This window comes from Mastomys coucha, unplaced genomic scaffold (genome assembly GCF_008632895.1).
Source record: "Mastomys coucha isolate ucsf_1 unplaced genomic scaffold, UCSF_Mcou_1 pScaffold22, whole genome shotgun sequence".
Lineage (NCBI taxonomy): Eukaryota > Metazoa > Chordata > Mammalia > Rodentia > Muridae > Mastomys > Mastomys coucha.
The window spans coordinates 65380576-65401028 of NW_022196905.1; the positions used below are offsets into that span (position 1 = coordinate 65380576).

The 20453-nt window shown below is 40.7% G+C and overlaps 1 protein-coding gene across 1 annotated transcript in view; it reads right to left on the reverse strand.

Moving 5' to 3' along the window:
- Positions 1-830: 830 nt before the first annotated feature.
- The window catches only part of Cnga1 (cyclic nucleotide gated channel subunit alpha 1), a 31213-nt gene continuing 11590 nt past the window's right edge, over positions 831-20453 (reverse strand). The window contains exons 2-9 of the mRNA XM_031342611.1: positions 15845-15965; positions 14966-15067; positions 13189-13251; positions 9545-9586; positions 9360-9455; positions 8099-8206; positions 6756-6862; positions 831-2647 (exon numbers count right to left, since the gene is read on the reverse strand). Of these exons, the coding sequence (XP_031198471.1) occupies positions 1233-2647; positions 6756-6862; positions 8099-8206; positions 9360-9455; positions 9545-9586; positions 13189-13251; positions 14966-15067; positions 15845-15951 (2040 nt within the window). The 5' untranslated portion in view covers positions 15952-15965 and the 3' untranslated portion in view covers positions 831-1232. The remainder of the gene's footprint in view (positions 2648-6755; positions 6863-8098; positions 8207-9359; positions 9456-9544; positions 9587-13188; positions 13252-14965; positions 15068-15844; positions 15966-20453) is intronic.

A 20453-nucleotide genomic window follows, 5' to 3' on the forward strand; every position in this document is an offset into this window, starting at 1 on the left:
CCTTTTCACCCCGTTGCTGACCATGCTTCTCAGAAGCCAGACCTAAGCAGGGAGTGTAGCACTTGTTCCTATACTACCACATGATGAAGAAAAGGAGGAGAAAGAGGAGGAGTATGATGGAGATGACATGTTTCAGGTAGAAAGTGGGTTACATATCATATATAATACACTTATTTGAGGAGTAAGACATTGCCTCTATTGTGAAGAAACATACACGGGCTGATACTGAAGGGACACTACACAAAATGTAGAAGGGAAATGTATGACTGCAAAGGTATAATGTTAATGGATGAGCTCTCCTTCCCTCTTCCTCCCCCTCCTTCTTTCCTCAACCCCTGCTCCTCCTTCCCCCCACTTCTCTAGCAATAAAACCCAGGCTCTTATACTCACTAACAATCACTCTGACACTGAGTTAAAGCCTTGGTATTCCAACTTTCTAAGAAGCTTAACATTCAGGTCTCCTTTTCCTATAGGACACTTGACCTAGTTAATCATCCAAGAGTATTTCGTGTGTCTATTTTTCTTACTTGGTTAGACATAAAAGGAAGTTAACAGACCCAGTTGTCAGGCCTTAATATTCTGAGAACTGCTTAAATTTAATATTTCCTACATCATCTTGCAATGGCAACAAACACTTTAATATTTTCGTGCATATATATGTTCTTATCTTATCACATGGTTTATGTTGCATCTATCAGTGAGAAGTTTCCCTTCATCCCCCAGATTTTCACTACCATGAAGGCTAGTCTCCTCAGAATGACCTGAAGCTCTGCAGGACACTACTTATTCCTTACTTAATCTTCAAATAAATCATATTTACTCTGTTTTTGTAATCAGTTTCACTTTATTGCATTCTACTTCGGATAACTGTATCTCAAACACAATGTACACAGTTACACTGGATACATTTGACTCCTCAACGGTGCAGGTGGCCTGAAAATGAGAGGTACTCCTTCACTCTTACAGATTATTACATAAAAGGAGCATCCGTGGGAAACAAAAAACAGATCCTGAACAAAAAACGTGCACCAGTTCACGTCCTTGTCTGGTGTCCACTGTGAAAAATCCCAGGTTTCAGTCTTGTGCAACAGATGTGTGTGTCATCTACCCACACACGTTTTCACTGTAGAGAAATTTCCCAGATGACTCTTCTCCCAATTCTCAGTTGTCTCTGGCCAAATGCTCAGAAGGATCACACAGTTTGTGCGTGGTTATTGCTATCGACCGGCTTTTCAGTCCTGGAGAGACTCTGTGGGCTCACTCTCTCCTCCGGGTTCCTCAAGAGCTGAAAATTCTGTTTCAATAAGCGGTTTCAGAAATTTCTCGACCTTGGTTAATCTTTGCTTGAGTTTCTGCTGCATCGACTCATATTCAGCCAAGATGCGGGCAAATCGTGTTTGCAGGAGGTCCACTGACCCCTCCATCCGAGTGACCTTCTCTTCCAGGTCTTTAGGGTCACTGCCCAAATTCGCAATGTTTATGTCCAGTAGACCATCTTTCATTAAGATTTGCCTCCCTTTCTCCTCCAGCATAGTTTTGGCGTCTGGGTACTCCGTAAGAGCTTCCATGAGATCGTCTTTGGAGAGGCAGAACAAGTCTGAGTACCCAATGCTCTTAATATTGGCTGTTCTTCGGTTGCCAGCCTTGCTGCCTTTGATATTAAGAATGCTGATCTCACCAAAGTAGCTGCCGTCACTCAACACCACAAACTGTGTGATTCCGTCATCTGCCACCACAGCAAGTTTGCCTTCCTTGATGATGTACATCTCCCGCCCAATGTCCCCTTTCTTGCATATATAATCTCCAGGACTATACACCTGGGGTTGTAGTTTCAACACCAACTCCACCAACAGACCAGCTTCACAGTCAGCAAAGATGCGAACCTTTTTTAACGTGTCTAGATGAACGTTGATGGCAATTTCTGCCCTTAGTTTGTCAGGGAGGTATCTCAGGACTTCTCTCTCATCAACTGTTTTTTTGTTGGTCCACAGGTAGTCAAACCATTTAATTACCCTCTTTTCCATATCTTTGCTTACATTTCGAAAATTCATGTACTGTTTGATAGCATCAACTCTTGATTGAAATTCTGCCCGGGCTGCATTCATATTGGAAATCATGGAACCTATGTTACCGACAATGGTGGCAAAAATTAAAACTCCAATTAAGAAGTCTACCACCACAAAGATGTACTCAGAATCCAGCACGGGAGGTGGAGTTTCACCGATGGTTGTCAAAGTCAACGTAGACCAATAAAGGCTGTAGACATATTTTCTAGCCAAACGGCCGAACTCAGGATCATTAACATCAGGGTAGACCCATGTGTCATTCCCAAATCCAATGGCTTTTGAGATGGAATAGTACACGCAAGCATTCCAGTGGATGATGATGACAATGTACATCACAAGGTTTGAGATCCTAAAGATGTTCGGGTAGTTGGTCCTTGTTTCCGTCCTCTGGAAGAACTCAAACATTCGAGAGATTCTTAACAGCCGGTTTAACCTGATTTCTGGATAGTTCCATCCAAACTTAAAATACAGCAGATCAGTCGGGACCACTGATAGAACGTCAAGTTTAAACTGCAGGTTTGCTTTGTATTTCCCTATGAGTTTCAGTTTGTCTTTCACTAGCAACCCTTGTTCCAGGTAACCTAAAATAGAAGAGAGACAGGCCAGACTGTTTCAGTTTATTATTATACTATGATGATTGTTTTCTATAGTAGCTCTTAACCAGCTTTGTTTAGGCCAAAATAAAAATACTTTTCAATAAATATGTCTGCAGTGATACAATAACCTGTAAGACCAAATCTACATGTGGTTATAAGAGAGTCTATTGCAGGAGAAATGGGGGGAAAAATCATACTTTTTAGTGTAAAAGTTCCAGGAGCCAGCCTGGTCTCGAATGGCTTGAAGTGGAACACAGCATTGGATGTAGAGGTAGTTTTAAAGACTGGTGCTTTCTGGTCTTCTAGCTCTCTAACCATACTGAATGCTTCTTGATAGCTTCTAAAAAAAAGCCCCAAAACTTTCTTGCTTACTCTGTGGTTAAGATCTCTTGGGCAATTAACACCTGTTGCCTATCAGCAGGGAATTATGTGAAAAAAAAGAAAATATGCTATCACTCCCTTCTCTGGCCAGGCAGCCAGAAGCCTCTCTGGCTAGGCTGCTTAACTCTTTGTGAACCAGAGAGGAAGGAAAGGAAAAGAATTAAAATGCTTTATACCAGCAAATACACACAGACACATACACATTCACACACCCACACTCTGGTCAAAGTTGACCATCTGTCTCAATCAATTCCACAAGTATTCATGAATGATTACATATATATATACATATACTTACACATGTATGAACAGACAAAATATACATTTGAATGGATGGATGGATGGATGGATGGATGGATAGATGGATGGATGGGTAGGTAGATAGATGGGTAGATGAACAGATGGGTGGGTTGGTGGCATAGAGCCCCTAAGCCAAATCATCCAACCAACTTTATTTCTTTTCTCTGGCATTTTTATACCTTCTTAGACAAAAAGTTCTTTAGAAAATTACCTCAGAGATAAAATGTTACATAAAATGGGAATTATAGAAGGACGTTGATGTTAAGTTCAAAGCAGTGTTTCATTCTAAATGCTCATTATAAATTCAAAGCAACAATTTTTACATGGCCTTGCCTTATAATAGTGCACACCTATGGATTTTTTCTTAGATGTTTTTTCTTGAACACAGATTTGTCTCTAGTCTATTTCCTTTTTTAGTGTGATAATGAAAGCTCATAGTATTTCTTATTATGTAGCCTTTACTTACTATTATGAGGAGTGAGCACATTCTATTCTTGATTTTAACTTTATTACATCTTTCTAGCAAAGAAACTATTTCTTAAAACTTCCTAAAATTATTTGAGTCAATGCAGGAATTCTATAGAATCATTAATTCATCTAAAAAATATTAATTCATGAAAATTCATCTTTATGATGATATTCAGAAAATCTGCTCAATAGGGTGGGCTAATGCCCAAGGATTCTTATATTAAGTTAATAATGACAGGAAAGGCATATCAGCTGCAAGAAGCCATCCTGAGATGAAGTCTCTTTGGGGCCTTGACCCTGAGCTCACTCACCATCACAGACCATGCAAAAATGGTGAGCCACCTCCAAGAAGGCCACCTGCTAGCCTTAGCCTAGCCTAGATGGCTCCCGACACAAAAGTAACATACAGATAGGTGAATAGATAAATAAAGTGATTGATTGATTGATTGATATATGATTTTACATACCCAGGTAAAATCCTTTCTTTGATGAATTGCATTCATATTCTGCAGAGAATTGTTATGTGATAAGTTACACATTTGGTTCCTGTTCTCAATTTCTGGCATACCATTGTTAAAATTTTTATGGTTTCCTGAGAAAACAAAGTGCTAGCTATATCTTTGTTCTAATATTCAGTCTTGACTTCATCCCTTGCTGCAGAACTCCAGAGGGCTTTGAATTCCTTGGGTGATAAGGGCGTTTTTGTTCTATGGAGGCAACTCTTGTTCAACTCCTAGAGGTGGCTGGTCACAAAATACACTATGTTCAGAAGCTTGGGATTTTCAACTCCATCCCTACTTCTTCCAGGAGAGTAAGAGGGACTTGCAAGGAACTTAACAGTCTGTTACCGCCATCTGATAAAGCCTTCCATAAAATTCACCAACTTGGGTGATCCAAGAGCAGGCAAGTGAGAGAGCAAATGCAGAGTATTAGAAGGATGCCATAACCTAGTTCCATGAGGACAAAAGCACCTGCTGTCAAGGTCTTCCACATTCATCCTCTCACCGCTGCATCTCTCTGTTCAACTGTACCATTTATCATGTTCTTTATTAATAGAATAAGCTACTGTGTGAATTTTGGGGACTTAGTGTGCCATGCTAGCAAATACCTGACACTGGGGAAGGATTGTGGGAACCATAATATATAGCTATTTGAGCAGAAACACAAGTTGGATCATGTGCCTGACATCTGAAGTCAGGGAGAGCCTTATGAGCCCCAGCCCTTAACCTGTGGAATCTCACTAACTCTAGGTAGCTTCAGAACTGATTAAATTGCAGCCAGTGTTACAGATACCTAATAATTAAGGGCACTGATTGCTCTTCCAGAGGTCCTGAGTTCAATTCCCAGCAACCACATAATGGCTCACAGCCATCTCTAATGCTATCCAATGCCCTTTCCTGGTGTGTCTGAGGGTAGCTACAGTGTACTCATATATAAAATAAATAAATAAATAAATAAATAAATAAATAAATAAATAAATAAATCTGGGCTGGAGAGATGGCTCAGTGGTTAAGAGCATTGACTCCTCTCCCAGAGGTCCCGAGTTCAGTTCTCAGTAACCACATGGCACTCTTCTGGTGTGTCTGAAGACAGCTACAGCGTACTCATATATATAAAATAAATCTTTTTTTTAAAGGATACTTAATAACTCAGGCTGCTCCTTGGCAGAATCCAAGCCCTATTCTTAGAAGTGTGGTGCCCGCCCTGCCATCTCAGCCCTGCCATCTCAGCCCTGCCATCTCAGCCCTGCCATCTCAGCCCTGCCACCTCAGCCCTGCCATCTCAGCCCTGCCATCTCAGCCCTACCACCTCAGCCCTGCCATCTCAGCCCTGCCACCTCAGCCCTGCCATCTCAGCCCTGCCACCTCAGCCCTGCCATCTCAGTGCTTTGCCTGATTATGCTTTTTCACCTTCAGTGTGAGATGTAAATAGCCCTTCAGACTACATTTTCACTTCTTAATCTCGTCCTCCAGGCTGTCTCAAATCCCCCTCGGATCTTCTTTTCTGTGCTGTCACTGTGGGGCCCTGTATGTTGAACCCAGAGTTTCAGCAGTACAGAGAGAGTTCATTTCTTCTCCCATCGCAGCTGTCAAAGTTGTAAGGAAGCTCTGGCAACTTAGCACTGCCCTGACATTTAGAGAGCATCCTTTTGTGATTATTAGAGGCTTCTGTGATGTGTGTAATGGTTACTTTTACAGTGGGGAGCAACGTAGAAACAGTGAACTTACACCTGCTTACTAAGCACACTTCCGCTAGGGAGCTATTAGATGGTACTCCCTATTGATGGATACACTACCATGAACTACACAGTTTATGTTTCCTATAAAATCTTTATTGAACCTCTTCTGTAAATCAATGACATGCTTCTTTGTGTCCTTTTAAGTATCTCCATGTATGGCAGCCATTGCCCCTTACCCACAAATATTAGCTAAATATTTCTGTTCTTTCTATTCTTATGCCTGGCATAAACACAGTGAATCAGGGTAAAGAAGGAAAACCACCAATCCACATTAACAAGGTTACTTAGGAGGCTGGAGTGATGGTTCAGAGGATAAGAACACTGGATGGTCTTCCAAAAGACATGAGTTCAGTTCTCAGTACCCACATTGCAGTTCACAACAGTTTGTAACTTCAGGTCTGGGGGATCTGACACCCTCTTTTGGCCTTCTCAGGTATTTGGTACACACAGTTCACAGACATACATGCAGGCAAAACATTCATCCACATAAAATAAAAATAAAGGCTAAAGAAAAAAAAATAAGGTATCCTAGTAACATCTTCCTGGATCAGCAGGAATGACTTAAGCCAGTGAGTGGACCATGTTACTCATGTTTGCGACTGAGGTTGTGAATTTAGCCTGAAGAACAGTAGGGTTTGGAAATGTCATTAGGAGGTAGGGATAAAAGCAAGAAATTTCAGAAGACTCAAAACACATCATACTTACCTGTCCTTGTTCGTACAAACATATCGGCAAGATAGACTACATCTGACACATAATCAAAAATGAGCCAGTATTCTAGGTAATCAGACTGGAGTTCATCAAAACATGCTCTATAAAAGAAAAAAATGTATAAATAAAATGATATGGAGACTAAGTGGAATCAAAGGCCCCTTTGTATAATTTTCCATGGAACCACATACAACATGCTAAGGTTAGAAGGATCTGAGATTGACATTTAGTCAATCACAGTCTCTCCAAATCCCTCTCTGAGTAGTTATGGTTCATTTTGTCATACTTCTGAATTCTACTATCTTTTCCATCAATACTAGTTGGGTTTGTATAGATATCAGGTAAGAATTAACCAGACATAGTGGAGCATTCCACTAATACCAAACACTGGGGAGGCAGAAGGATCTGAGAGTTCAAAGCCAGCCTGATCTAAATGGAGAGTTCCAGGACATCCAGGGCTACACAGAGAAACCCTGTCTCGAAAAAAACCAAGAAAGAATAAAAGTATCTCAGCTGGGAGAGTCCTTCCATTGGTAAAGTGTTTGCTGTGCAAGCATGATGCTCTGAATTCACTCCTTAGAACCACGTTAACAACAGCATCAGCAACAGAACAGCCACGGTGTCATATGCTCGGCATCCTGGCTCTGGGGAAGCAGAGAGGAGCAGCCCTCCTCACCCCACGCCATTTCACTATCCATCCAGCCTAGACATACTGGCTAGTTCTAGGTCAGTGAGAGATTCTATCTCAAATGCAAGGTAGATAGTATCCCGAGGACCCACAAGGCTGACCTCTGCTCTCCACATACATATGCATACATGTTATACATACACACACAAACACACACAAAACACACATATGCACACATACACACACATACAAAAACTAGCTTACAACTAAAGTCAGATCTCATCGGGTGAAGCCCACTGATCACGAAGTTTGCATTCCCTGTCTATACCCAAAAAGTTTCAGGGAAAATGTTCCTACTCTTGAACAACTAAGATGTTCAAGATACTACCTCCTTCATTATTTTTCGCTATGGGCAATGTTTTTTTTTTTTTAATCTAGGGAAAAAATTACAGTTTCTCCCACTGATTGAACAACCAGAAGTTTGAAAAATTCTTCAAGTTTCATTCCCATCCCATCCCAGGACTTTATGCCCAAGCACATTAAGAATAAAAGACATTCTAACCTCAGGCAAACACACTGGGAAGGATTCAGCCCTCCTTTCCAACCTGATGCAGAGAAACGTAGTTTGCTCTGAAGAGCCCTAAGGTCAATGTATATTGGCAGTAAACATCTAAGTGTTTTGAAATCCACATAAAACACATATTCAAACCTTGCAATAATCATCGTCCAGTTGTACATCACAGGTAAGGTGATACAAAACAGCCAGTTGTAGTATATGTTTCCTGAAGGATCAATAACAACAACTTCTTTCTTCTCCCTAGCAACAATAAGAAATAAAAAGGAAAATTATTAAGAAACAAAATATTTGTATTTATCATCTCAAATATGGCTAAATCCACCACCCATAATTAATGTAGTAGAAGACAGATTCTCTTGACTGAGGAAGATTAGCTCCATAATGATATTCACCATACCTAGGTTAGTTACCTAGGGGTGAATGGATAGTTAAATCACCAGTCTTACAATGAAGCCTATGTTAGACTTTTATTTAAGCACTATACAGCTTTGTAAGGTTAAGGGTAACAGGACGGTGGCTTTTCCATCACTTTCCTTCCTCTATCTGGAAGCAAAATGAGCTGAACTACCCTACTGAGGGAGGGGAGATGTGACTCAGTATCTCCTCCATAAAGAAGGGCAACGCAGCACCAATAGCACAGTACTCGCTCACATGTTTGCAGGAATGATCTTTGAGAGTCGTAGCGGGCATAAAGAATAAAGGAATAAAAGACACGATGAAAGAAACATTTGAAATGTTCTGGTACCAAGCCTATATTTTTAAGAATATCTCTCCCTATAAAAGCTTCAACAACTTTATAAACAGGCAAAAATAGCTGAATTATTGGTTGATGGGTTATTTTGTATAAATAAATTCAGAGAACAAGTTCTTTTTGATCTAAAAGAATTTTCCTTAAAAGCTTTGCAAATATGACTTTGCCCTCCCTTCGTGAAATTCTAGATTTTAATTGTCTACTTGACAAGGAGTTCTTAAAGAGCCGGCATTTGGGATGCACTTGTGCCACTGCCAAAAGCACTGTGGCTTTGAGGTACTTGTCAAAATGTTACTGAAGTTATCCAGTTTTAATTTTGGCTTCTACAGGCTGGTGAGATCCTCAGTGCCCAGTGATTCTTAGCTTGAATATTTAGTGGGAAGTGTTTCTTCATCGATGCATGTGAGAGAGAATTAACTAACACAGCAACATCCGTTGATTGGAAAATTCATACTTGCTCATTTTAGGGAACCTAGAAAAAGTTTGATAGCAATTTATATAACATGTCTGTTCTTAAGCATTTAAAGACTTTAAATGCTCTGCTGTAAAGCTCTTTCTCTGCTTTGGGAAATTTTTACCTACATCTACAGTGCATTACAGTCTCATGTCTGTTTTCAATGCCAGTAAAAAATGCTTGCTTACTCTTCTTTCTTATCTTTGGTTTTCTCCTCCTTTTTCTTCTCTTTTTCCTTTTCCTTCTTCTTTTTCTTCTCTGGGTCCTTTTTATCATCAGCCTTGCTGGAAAAGTTGAGTGTGTACAGTTATCATATGCACATAGCACACAGGCAGACAAGCTTAAGGAGGCATTGATGCAAACTCTGGCTTACCTCTTCTTTTCCTTTTTCTTTTTCTTTTTCTCCTTTGGCTCTCTAGAGAAAAAAAATATCTGTCACATCATCACATCACTTCAGCCCCAGATTCTCTCTACTTTCTCCTCCGCTGAGCAAGGATTCTCAGCCTTGCATTTAAAGTCCTGCCTCGGTGCTCAGAAACCCAAAGGACGGACAAAAGCAAATAGGTATCCAAACAAACAAGCAAAATAACCCCAATTAACAGAAAACAAAAGTTGAAAGGTGCAGAGTAAGAAAATTACTTAGGGAAATTCACTAACCTAATAAACAACAGTATACTCAAGTGAGTATACTTTCAGAATTCTAATATATAAAAATAATGATTTTTTTAAATTTAAGTTTATGATACCATTCTCATACATTGCTAAATTAAAACATCAAGAATCTCATGAAAATGTCATGAACTCTCTTTCAAGGAAATAAGATTGGCTTTGTTTTTGTTGTTATTGTTGTTTCATGAGTCATTTGTGAACAATTTCATGACTATTTCATGAAAAATTCATGAAAATTTCATGGTCGTTCATTCCAGTCATGAGGTTGGACAGTAATCCTGAATATGAAGTATATCTGAGATGCAGCATGAACCACAGGGGGAAAGGAAGCTGCTGGGGTGGTGGGTTAGCACACCATTCCGCCCCATATCATTGATCACTGTTTTACTAACACCCCCTACATGGCCTGCATGGCAATTTTTAGCTGTTGGAGCACAGATCATAGGTGGGTTGGGTTCAGAACCCCAAACAGGCTATGTCTGTATCATGAAACCATCTAAAGGTAGCCTTGAAACAGAGTGATTAAATTAATCCGCCCAATGACACGGCTTCAAGTACCATGCAGTCAACTTATAGTCTATAGAAAAAGATATGGCTAACTTAAGAATATATGAAGTTTTGTGCATTCATACCCATTAAGGCAATCCTAAAGACCTTTAACTGGTTTGTTAAGGACCAAGTCGGAAAGAAGATAGAATGATCAGGCAAAGCAGTTCTAGACAAAAGGCAGACTAGCAAATCCATGGGCACAACATCTGAAACTCTTTGTATTCCATGTCAGAGAACAGCCAAGTAGACTGCAGGATTCAGCCAGCTGGTAAATTACAGTCCCCATTGTGGTATCCCTAATGCTGGTACAATGTGAATAGGAATGCAGCCTCCATGTAACAAAAGTAAAGGACATGTTTGGGCCTGTCACATGACTTCTTACTATAACCATTGCTGAACAGTCAGCCTTCCAGTTACAGAGCATTTGGATCATGTAGGTAGCCTTGCTGTTATGATGTGACTTCAGGGTTTATCTACTAAGGAAATTAATCACTTGATGGCAAATCAACTTCATTGGCTCTTTGCCAACAGAAAGGTCATCAAAGATTTTGATACTAGCTGATTTATATTGTGGTATATATTGCTTTTTTGCCACAAACTTGACCAGTATTATTGTTAAGGGATTTCTAAAGTATGACCTACCTATAATAGAAGGCTATTCAGCATCATTTTGAGTCTACTTTGTAGCAAAAGAAATGTGGCATTGGATACTCTCTTAGTTAGGGTTGCTATTGTTATGACAAAAGACCATGGCCAAAAACAAGATTGGGAGAAAAGGGTTTTATTCATCTTATACTTCCATATTGTGTTCATCACCAAAGGAAGTCAGGGCAGGAACCTGGAGGCAGAAGCTGATGCTGAGGCCATGGAGGTGTGATGTTCACTAGCTTGCTCATCATGGCTGCATCAGCTTGCTCCCTTGTAGAACACAGGACCATCATCCCAGTAATGGCACCACTCACAATGGGCTGGACCCTTACTCATCAATCACTAATTACAAAAATACCCTACAGATGTACCTACAGGCCAATCTAATGGAGGAATTTTTTTTTCATCTGAAGCTCCCTAATGACTGTAGCTTGTGTCAAGTTGACATACACTAGCCAGCCCAGATACTGAGTTTGAAATCTGATAGTCGTATCGTATGTTGCTCCACTCAGAAGTTTCTGACATGTTACAGGTATGGAGTGAGCTTCAGAAGACACTGAAATGCTGCCAGAGAGTGCAGATTCCTTGAAGATTAGTGACTATGATTCGGGATGTATGTATACATGTATACGTACATGAATGGTCATTAGGTGGTGCTCTATGCCTATACACAAATAGAATACACAGGTCTAGGAACCAAGGTATTTAATCAGGGATACTTTACATACGAAAAGTACACTTCTCATCCCTGTACATCTAGGTTTTGTGGTTCTAAAGATTCTCAATTCATGAAGGAGGGTCTATGCAAAGGGCACAGTTACAGTCCTATTAAACATTACTCTCCGACTATCCTCTGGACACTTTGTACTCCTCATTCCAAGAACTGAGTAAGCGAAGAAGCTGTTATGCAATAAAAAAATAGAAAACTATCTGATAGGCACATGATCAATTATGGCAGTGGTTCACAACATGTGGGTCATACCCCCTTTGGGGGGTCACAGGACCCTTTCACAGGGGGTTGCATATCAGACATCTTGCACATCAGATATTTGCAATTTGTAACAGCAGCAAAATTATGAGGTAACAATGAAAATAGTTTTATGGTTGGGATCACAACATGAGGAATTGTATGAAAGGGCTGCAGTGTTAGGAAGGTTGAGGATCACATTATGGTAGCCTTCGGAATTTCCCCAGCCTGTCTTTGATAATGCATGGACAAGTCTAGTAACCATGTCTAAAGGAAAACATGATGCCCAGATACATGTCTGCATTTTCCTAGACCAGAAGAAGTTCTGCACAATGGTGAGGGGACTGTACAATGAATAAAAGCAGATAAGGACTTTCTGTGTAAACCTCAAAAGCCTCTAAAGTTGTCAGAGACCTTTCTACATTCCACTGACCATCCTCTTATACATTTCCCTGGGACGAAAGAACACCCCAAACCCTTAGAGGGAGCAGCCCCATAATTTCCTGAGTGGGTCTGAGCAGGGCACAGGTGGGCAGCAAGGATACACCAATGCATGGCTTTCAGGCACTTACTCTCCACACACCAAGACTTGGTTACCACCACTCACTTTCTCCTATCCCTTGGAAGGAAGGCCCAGATGATGGAAATCAGCACTTTAAAATTTATCTCCCAGCTTGCTAGAGCTGCTCTTACTGGCTGTCTGTGTGTGACTGTCGAGGCCCAGCTCTGTTACCTGAGCATGACAGCAGCTTGAAAGCAGACCCGTGTCTCAGAATTCCCATGCGATCTAGCCTGTACTCTGACATTCAATTCAACATCTCCCTTTGCCCAGTTCTACCACCCGTAACTCCAAAGGGCACCCAGACCTCTATGTCAGAGGCTGCCTCCTGGAGAATGTGGCCCAAGGTCCATAGTTCAGGGTTTCATGACTTTTGTTGTCCTAAGGAAAGGCAATTGCGTATATGACATAGACCTTTTTAAAAAACATATATCCAAGTAGATGAATAAAAATATATACGTATTACTTTGAATAGGGGCAGGTACATTTTCAAGATATAAATTAGCAAAATAATAGAATGTCGTCTCTGTTAAATTATTTCACGTGCTAAGTATTAGCTATATCTCTACTTGAGATCCTGCAAGCTTTTTCACTTGCTTTAATTTTCTTCTGTAGATGTACTTACTGGTCTTTGTTGCTGCTGTTGTTAACATTGAAAAGAGCCATAGTACCTGGCAAGTGCTGCTCCCTGGAAAAGGAAAAACATACAGGAGATCACAATGGCCACCATGTTCACGGTAAACAAATTGTTTTTAAAAGACAGACAACTTGCAGCTTTCTGTTCACTACATAACATTGCCCAGATGACTATCTTAAAAATACAAAACCTTGGGCTGGAGAGATGGCTCAGTGGGTAAGAGCACTCACTGACTGCTCTTCCGAAGTTCATGAGTTCAAATCCCAGCAACCACAACCACCCCGTAATGAGTTCTGACACCCTCTTCTGGTGCGTTTGAAGTCAGCTACAGTGTACTTATGTATAATAATAAATAAATCTTTGGACCAGAGCAAACAGGAACTGAGCAAGTGGAATTGACCAGAGCGAGTGGGGCTGACTGGAGCGAGCAGAGGTCCTAAAAATTCAATTCCCAACAACCACATGAAGGCTCACAACCATCTGTACAACTACAGTGTACTCACATACATAAAAATAAATAAATCTTTAAAAAAAACTACAAAACCTCTGTGAAGCACTGCTTCACAGAAAGAAGTGCATTGAACCAAAATGGTTAGTAAAGGCTTATGGGTCAAGGTTCATACTAAAACCACATTAGCATTATCCTTGGCCTTGAGGAAACCACTGACCTCAGATAGTCAGAGAAGACAAAAAGATGGGAAAGAAGAGTTTTAAAAATGTAGAGTAAAAAGCGAGAATTAGTCAGTGGAAAGAAGCAAGAAGAGAGGGTAAGATAACAGAAATGAAAATACATTGCATAGGATTGGAAACCCTGATCCTCCACATGCTGTGCTCCTTTAATGCCCTCCAGGCTCCATAGTTGAGTGTGACTGCTTTCTTTATCCTTGTAGGTATTACGCTTCCCTCTCCTAATCCCACACTATATCTCCTGGGAATGGGCTTTACTGGATATGGCAGTTTAGAGAATAATAGCCCACCCTGTCATATGTAGTAATTTCAGAACCCTGAAGGGTGCCTTCAAGAAAAGCAAGGGATCAACGGAGTGTGGTGAGCCAAACACACCCAAGACTTTCTAAGAGGCTCTGATGAAAAGACAAATGGAACTTCATTCTGTGTCCTTGTCCAGGAACAGACATGGCAAGGTCAGTCAGAGCCTGGAGCCAATGCCTTGAAAGAGTCATGGTTGTGGTTTCTGAGGACCCAACGTCTCCCTGGGCTATGGTTATCAGCCCTAAGGCAGGACCTAGGGTATCCTATATTCTCTTTGCTGTCTGATTTAGCTCTCTACTGACGTTGGCTAGTTTCCTCCTACAAATAGCATATATAATGTTATACTTCTTGATAAACTTGCTTGGCATAGTCTGGTCCCAGTTACTGCTTTTGTCTTCTTTGTTTCTCATCTTTACTTCCCATCTCCAGTCATCATGCTCAGCATCTTGCTGTCTTGGACCCTTATTCCTGAAGGCTCACCTCAAATAGAGGTATTGGGCCGCAAAGTTTCTGAGAAACAGACATTAGTCTCAGGGAGCATAATGGAGCATAGTTATGACTGGGAACTCTGTAGCCACGAAGAATAGACACTTGTAGTTTTTCAAGAGAAGGCAAAGGTAAGGAACAGAGATAGTAAGGGACTTGTGAGATCTTGCTTGCATGGAATTTCAATGGCAAGAGCATTTGTCAAGCCCACTCTCTAAAAGGAACAGAAGGTTTTCCATTCGAGTGATGTTTAAAAGACACATTCTGGAGGGTTGATGCCCCTGCTCACCTCTGTGATGGTCCTCGCCTTCTGTATGAGTGGCTTCTAAAGAGAGAGTCCTCATTCTCTGATTCTTCAGACAGAGAGCCATGATCATCATCAGAAAATGAGCTGCCATCCGAAGGGAAGCAGAAGTGAGTGGGATTCATGTTTTAACCAGCTCAGAGGAGTACCACTTCTCATCAAGGTGAGCACTCACCCCATCACTTTCTATCCCTTTTCAGACTAATCCACAGCACATGTATAGAGTGAGGTAGGACCATATTGTTCTATAGAATGTATGCCTAGCGAAGATTCGGACACACTTTCTAGATCTCACTCATCACTATTGTTTGATGTTCAATGTTTGTCCGATAGAAAGTCAACATCTAATTTTGGGTCATTTAATACATGTGAATGAACTGTTGATTTCTGTCATTTCCCTCCATTAAAAGAAAATTCTATTACACACACACACACACACACACACACACACACACACACAGAGGCATGTGCATATGCACATATACATATACACACTATTCATTTATGGGTAACTATTTTAAATTACACTATTACAATATATTATTAGATTCCATATTCTATATAATTTTTCACACTTATGTATAGCAATGTCATCTGTTTAGATTTTATATTTCCCATGGGGGAAACATTCTACTTGTAAGTAAAGAAGTATTTGTCAGAGTCGCTTAATAGATATTTCCAAAAACCACACACCATAATTTCATGTGATGAACAAATTATACTGTTCCAAAGTATAAATAAATTCATTAAATCATATAGGTTATACATTTTAAAGTTACAAATTATATGATTGAAAAAAGCCTAGATAAGTTACTAAGAATTTCCGCTTGTATTAAGAATGCATGAGAAGATGCATAGACTCACCTGCAGGCTCCGTTTTCCATCCGTCGGATTTCCTTTTCAATAGCTGGTACAATTACATTGGGAATATTTACAAAGGAGTGCCACGTATTGATGATGTTTGTCTTCATGGTTAGTTTAATATCTGAGAAGACAAAAGTACTATTAATGAGAAGAATTTCTGTGCTTACATATATAATCACTACAACAGCGATGCTGAGACTCCATGAGCCTAGACAGACGCAGCCTGTTGTGCTTTATAAAAAGAAAGAGAAAAGCCAGGGATATGTTTAGTGGAGGGGAGGGTGAAGAGGAGGAGGGGGGAGGGGAGAGGAGAGGAGAGTCTGGGGGCGGGACTCAGTAAATAGGTAAAGAACTTGCCACATTAGCATGACGACCTGGGTTAGACTCCTGAAACCCATAGCTCCAGCAGCATATGTAGCAGAGGATGGCCTAGTTGGTCATCAATGGGAGGAGAGGCCCTTGGCCCTGTGAAGGTTCTGTGCCCCAGTGTATGGGAATGCCAGGGCAAGGAAGCAGGAGAGGGTGGGTTGGTGAGCAGGGGGAGGAGGAAGGGAACAGGGGTTTGGTTTTGTTTTTGTTTATTTTATTTTATTTTTATTTTTTCGGAGGGGAAACTTGGAAAGGAGATATCATATGACATATAAATAAAGAAAATATCTAATAAAAAGAAAAAAGAAAACAAAATACCAGGCAGGCTTAGCAGCCTGCCTGTGTTCCCAGAACAGGGAGGTTAGGGTCCCCTAGCAAATGGCTAGCTAGACTGGCCAAATTACCAAACTCCGGGTTCTGAAGAAAGACTCTGCTTCAAAATATAAAGTGAAGGGGGATCAAGGAAGACACCTAACATCGACCTTTGGCTTCCACATGTATGGACACACATACATATACACATACATATCAACATACACATGCAAACACACATATACACAGACATAATAAAACAGAATGTTAATGGCCAAGACTTTTCTGTTGCGGTTTGAAAATGTGCATAATAGCATCTAGAACTTACTACACGGTTTTGTACTAGTCTAAACTGTAAAGCCAACAAGAATACTTTCTCCTTAAATGTACCCATAGGTCATTTACTGGAAGGCCAAAAGAATCACTACAAAATATATTCTATGTTCACAAACATGAGAGGAAATTTAAAGAGAGGTGAAGTTAGGCCAGCAGATGGCTCAGTTGTAATGTGATTTCCACACAACCATAGAACCTGAGTTGCATCCCCAGAGCCCACATAATGCTGTGTGTGTTGATGCTTGCCTTCAATGCCAGTGCTGGCCAGGCAGAGACAGGAGGCTCCCTGGGGCTCTCTGGTCAGCCAGACTAGCTGAATCGGCAAGATCCAGACTCCATGAGCAGAAAGTAACTGAGGAAGACACCCAGTTGGTCAGTCTCTGGCCTCCACACATGCGTGCACCTGTACCCCCTGTGCACACACATGTACACATATACACACTAAGCACACACACACAAAGATAACGGTGATGCAGAAATTCCGTCTTAGGAATGTCCTGTCATCTATAGAATTAATCTCTCTGGAAAGAAATCAAGTTAAGGTCTCTAAAATCTAGGACCCTTGGTTAGCCTTGGTCATTCCTCTATATTGTACATCTGACAGTGTACTGAGGAGGCACATTTACCTTCATGATCATGCTGCTCCCATAACAGATTCTATTTTAATATTGATTGTGTGTGAGAGTGTGTGTGTGTGTGTGTGTGTATGTTTGAGTGTGTGTATGTGCACCATATGTAGGAGCATGCAGAGGTCAGAAATGGGTATAAAATCTCTTGGAACTAAAGTCACAGACCATTGTGAGCTTCCAGCCTGAACTCAGGTCCTCTGCAAGAGCAAATGTGCCCTTAATGACTGAGTTACCTCTCCCATCCTCTGTAACAGGGATTCTTTATTGCTTTCCCCCAAGGAATCATATTCACCAGTCAAAAACCAATTCCCCATCCCCCTCTGTGATGACTTCAGTAATTCTTGAGAGAAGAATTTATCACACATTTTTGTTCCCACAATTCTTTGTGTCTACCTCTTAATACACAGGACAAAGTGCCTGGTCCCTTGGCAACGTGAGCTCTTTGGGAAAGCTTATCCAAAACTATTGAGCACAATATTTAGCATATTCTAGAAAGTTTTAAAATTTTATGTGTATGTAACTGGACACAACGCATAGTGGAGAGACCAACCCCAAGGGCTCCGTATAAATCACAGCTCCTGTACCTTTGACTCAGAGGACATCACGGAAGAGGAAGAGGAACAATTTTAAGAACCAGAATACCTGCCTGGAGAGAGTGGCTCAGTGGTTAAGAGCATTGACTGCTCTTCCAGAGGTCCTGAGTTCAAATCCCAGTAACCACATGGTGGCTCATCTGTAATGAGATCTGATGCCCTCTTCTGGTGTGTCTGAAGACAGCTACAGTGTACTTACATATAATAAGAACCAGAATACCAGAAAATCTGATGTGAGCTAGTCTTTCCTAGAAATGCCTGTGCAAACAAGGCTGAACAATAGCAGTATCAGTGGACAAGTTAACAGGGAAGGGGGAGATTCTGGTGGTGCACCACCCCCCAAGACAAACTACAGGCAACTGTTGGCTGATGGGAGAAGGAGAATTGTCCTCTCCCGGGGATGAGCACTCTTATTGGCTACCCAGTGCAGAGTGATCAGCCTTGGAACCATGTAACTACAAACAACAATGGGCTTAGCAGGTTCTATTTCTATAGACTTGCATGTGTGCATGTGGGTGTTATTGTTCTGGTCCTGAAGTGTTGTAGGCCCTGAGTGTGGTACAGATTGGTAGCACTTGTGGCATTGACGTAGGTCAAACAGGAACTGAAGCAGCTCCACCTATGGTAACTAACTGTTCCCCGGAGCAAGGCAGATCTGTAGTGTCAGATCACAAGCAGGTAACTATAAGCACAGTATCTACACGCACCCTGGCCCCAGAGGGTTGCTATGGCAACAGGTGACTCTTTCTAAGTATTCTTCTCATTCTTCCTGACCACACAGGCCAACAAACCCATGCTTAGCACAGAGCTAAGTTAGAAAGACTACGGTACCCAATCCTTCAGGCTCAGACAAAGGCTAGGCAAGCAAGAACCTTGACCTCACTTACTAAGGTGTTGGAAACTAACCAGATAATATGCAATATGAGGGAATACTCAAAAAGAGAATTTAAAGTAATGGTTTTAAGGAAACTCAATGAGTTTGAAGCAAATGTTGAAAAATGTTTCAATACGTTGAGAAAATTAAGAAATGGAAACAATTTTTAAAGATCAAATTCTTGATCTCCAAAATATACTGGGTTGAATTAAAATTATAACAAAAAAGTACCCATAGGAGTTGTGTTAGCTACTTTACTCATTGTTGTGATGAGGTACTTAACAAGAAGCGGAGTGATATAACTGGAGTCAGAGACAATACAATAATAGTTTTATGCAAAACAATAACCAATACACACAACATAACCATAGCAGTTGTATACAAAAGAACAAGAGTATACAATGATAACTGTAATGTAATAGACAATCCATGACAAGCCACAGAGAAGTAGCGGCATTAAATTGCATCCTTAAACCAGTGATCAACAAAGACATAGTGAAGGTAAAATTTACCCTGGACCCTAACTTTAACTCTCACAGTCTCCAAAGGTGCTGTACAAGCTGCCAATGGAGGCAAGTAATCAGCACTACAGCTGCGGAGCCTATAGACCACAAGGACAGGCCCAGCTAGGCATAGCAGATGAGACAATAGTGGTGCTTTTATCTTGGGGTAACCAACAACTATCTAATTGTGCTTAAAGCCCACTCACTAGGCAGGTACTGTAGAACAACAAGCCAGGGCTAGATAAGTCATAGACGCTAGAGAAGAAACTACTACTGACATTTCTTAAGTCAATATAATTTCTAACTACATTCTAAATATGTATCCTTATGCCTGCCGATAAGTGTGGCTTTTATCCCTCATTGAAGAAGCATTTTATTTTTTTTTCATGTTCCATGAAGTATTGTTGAATATCATTTTTCAAAATAAACTATACAATGAAAACATTCAAATATACCAGCTCTTACATTGCTCCCCAAAAAACACTCAAAACCTCAGATTTGGCATAAAATCTAAAATTCTGCTTAATAAACATGTCAGTTTATTGTTAGGTATATACAGTAAGAAGATGTATGCATCTACATATACAATAATGGTATGTGTAGATCTACATATTAGTAAATGAAAAAATATCAAATTGCATTTTATTTTTAAAGAAATTTTTTTTTTACTTATTCACTTTACATCCCACTCACTGACCCCTTTCTGGTCACCCCTCCCACCTTCCTTCCTCCACTCCCCCTGCCCCCGCCCCCACCATCTTCTATTCTGAGCAGGTAGAGTCCCAAATACAGGTATCCCCCTGACCCTGGCACTTCAAGTCTAGGCACGAAAAGGCATTTTAAATCATAGGTCCCCTACGCCACTTGAGGATAACACAACTGAATGTTGGGGGTCACAAAATTTTTGGTAACACTGAAAAGATTCTCAGTGTGACCAAGTTAGTTCAAAATCCAAAGCGTCATGAATGTGAGATGCTTCTGGCAGCCCGGTCA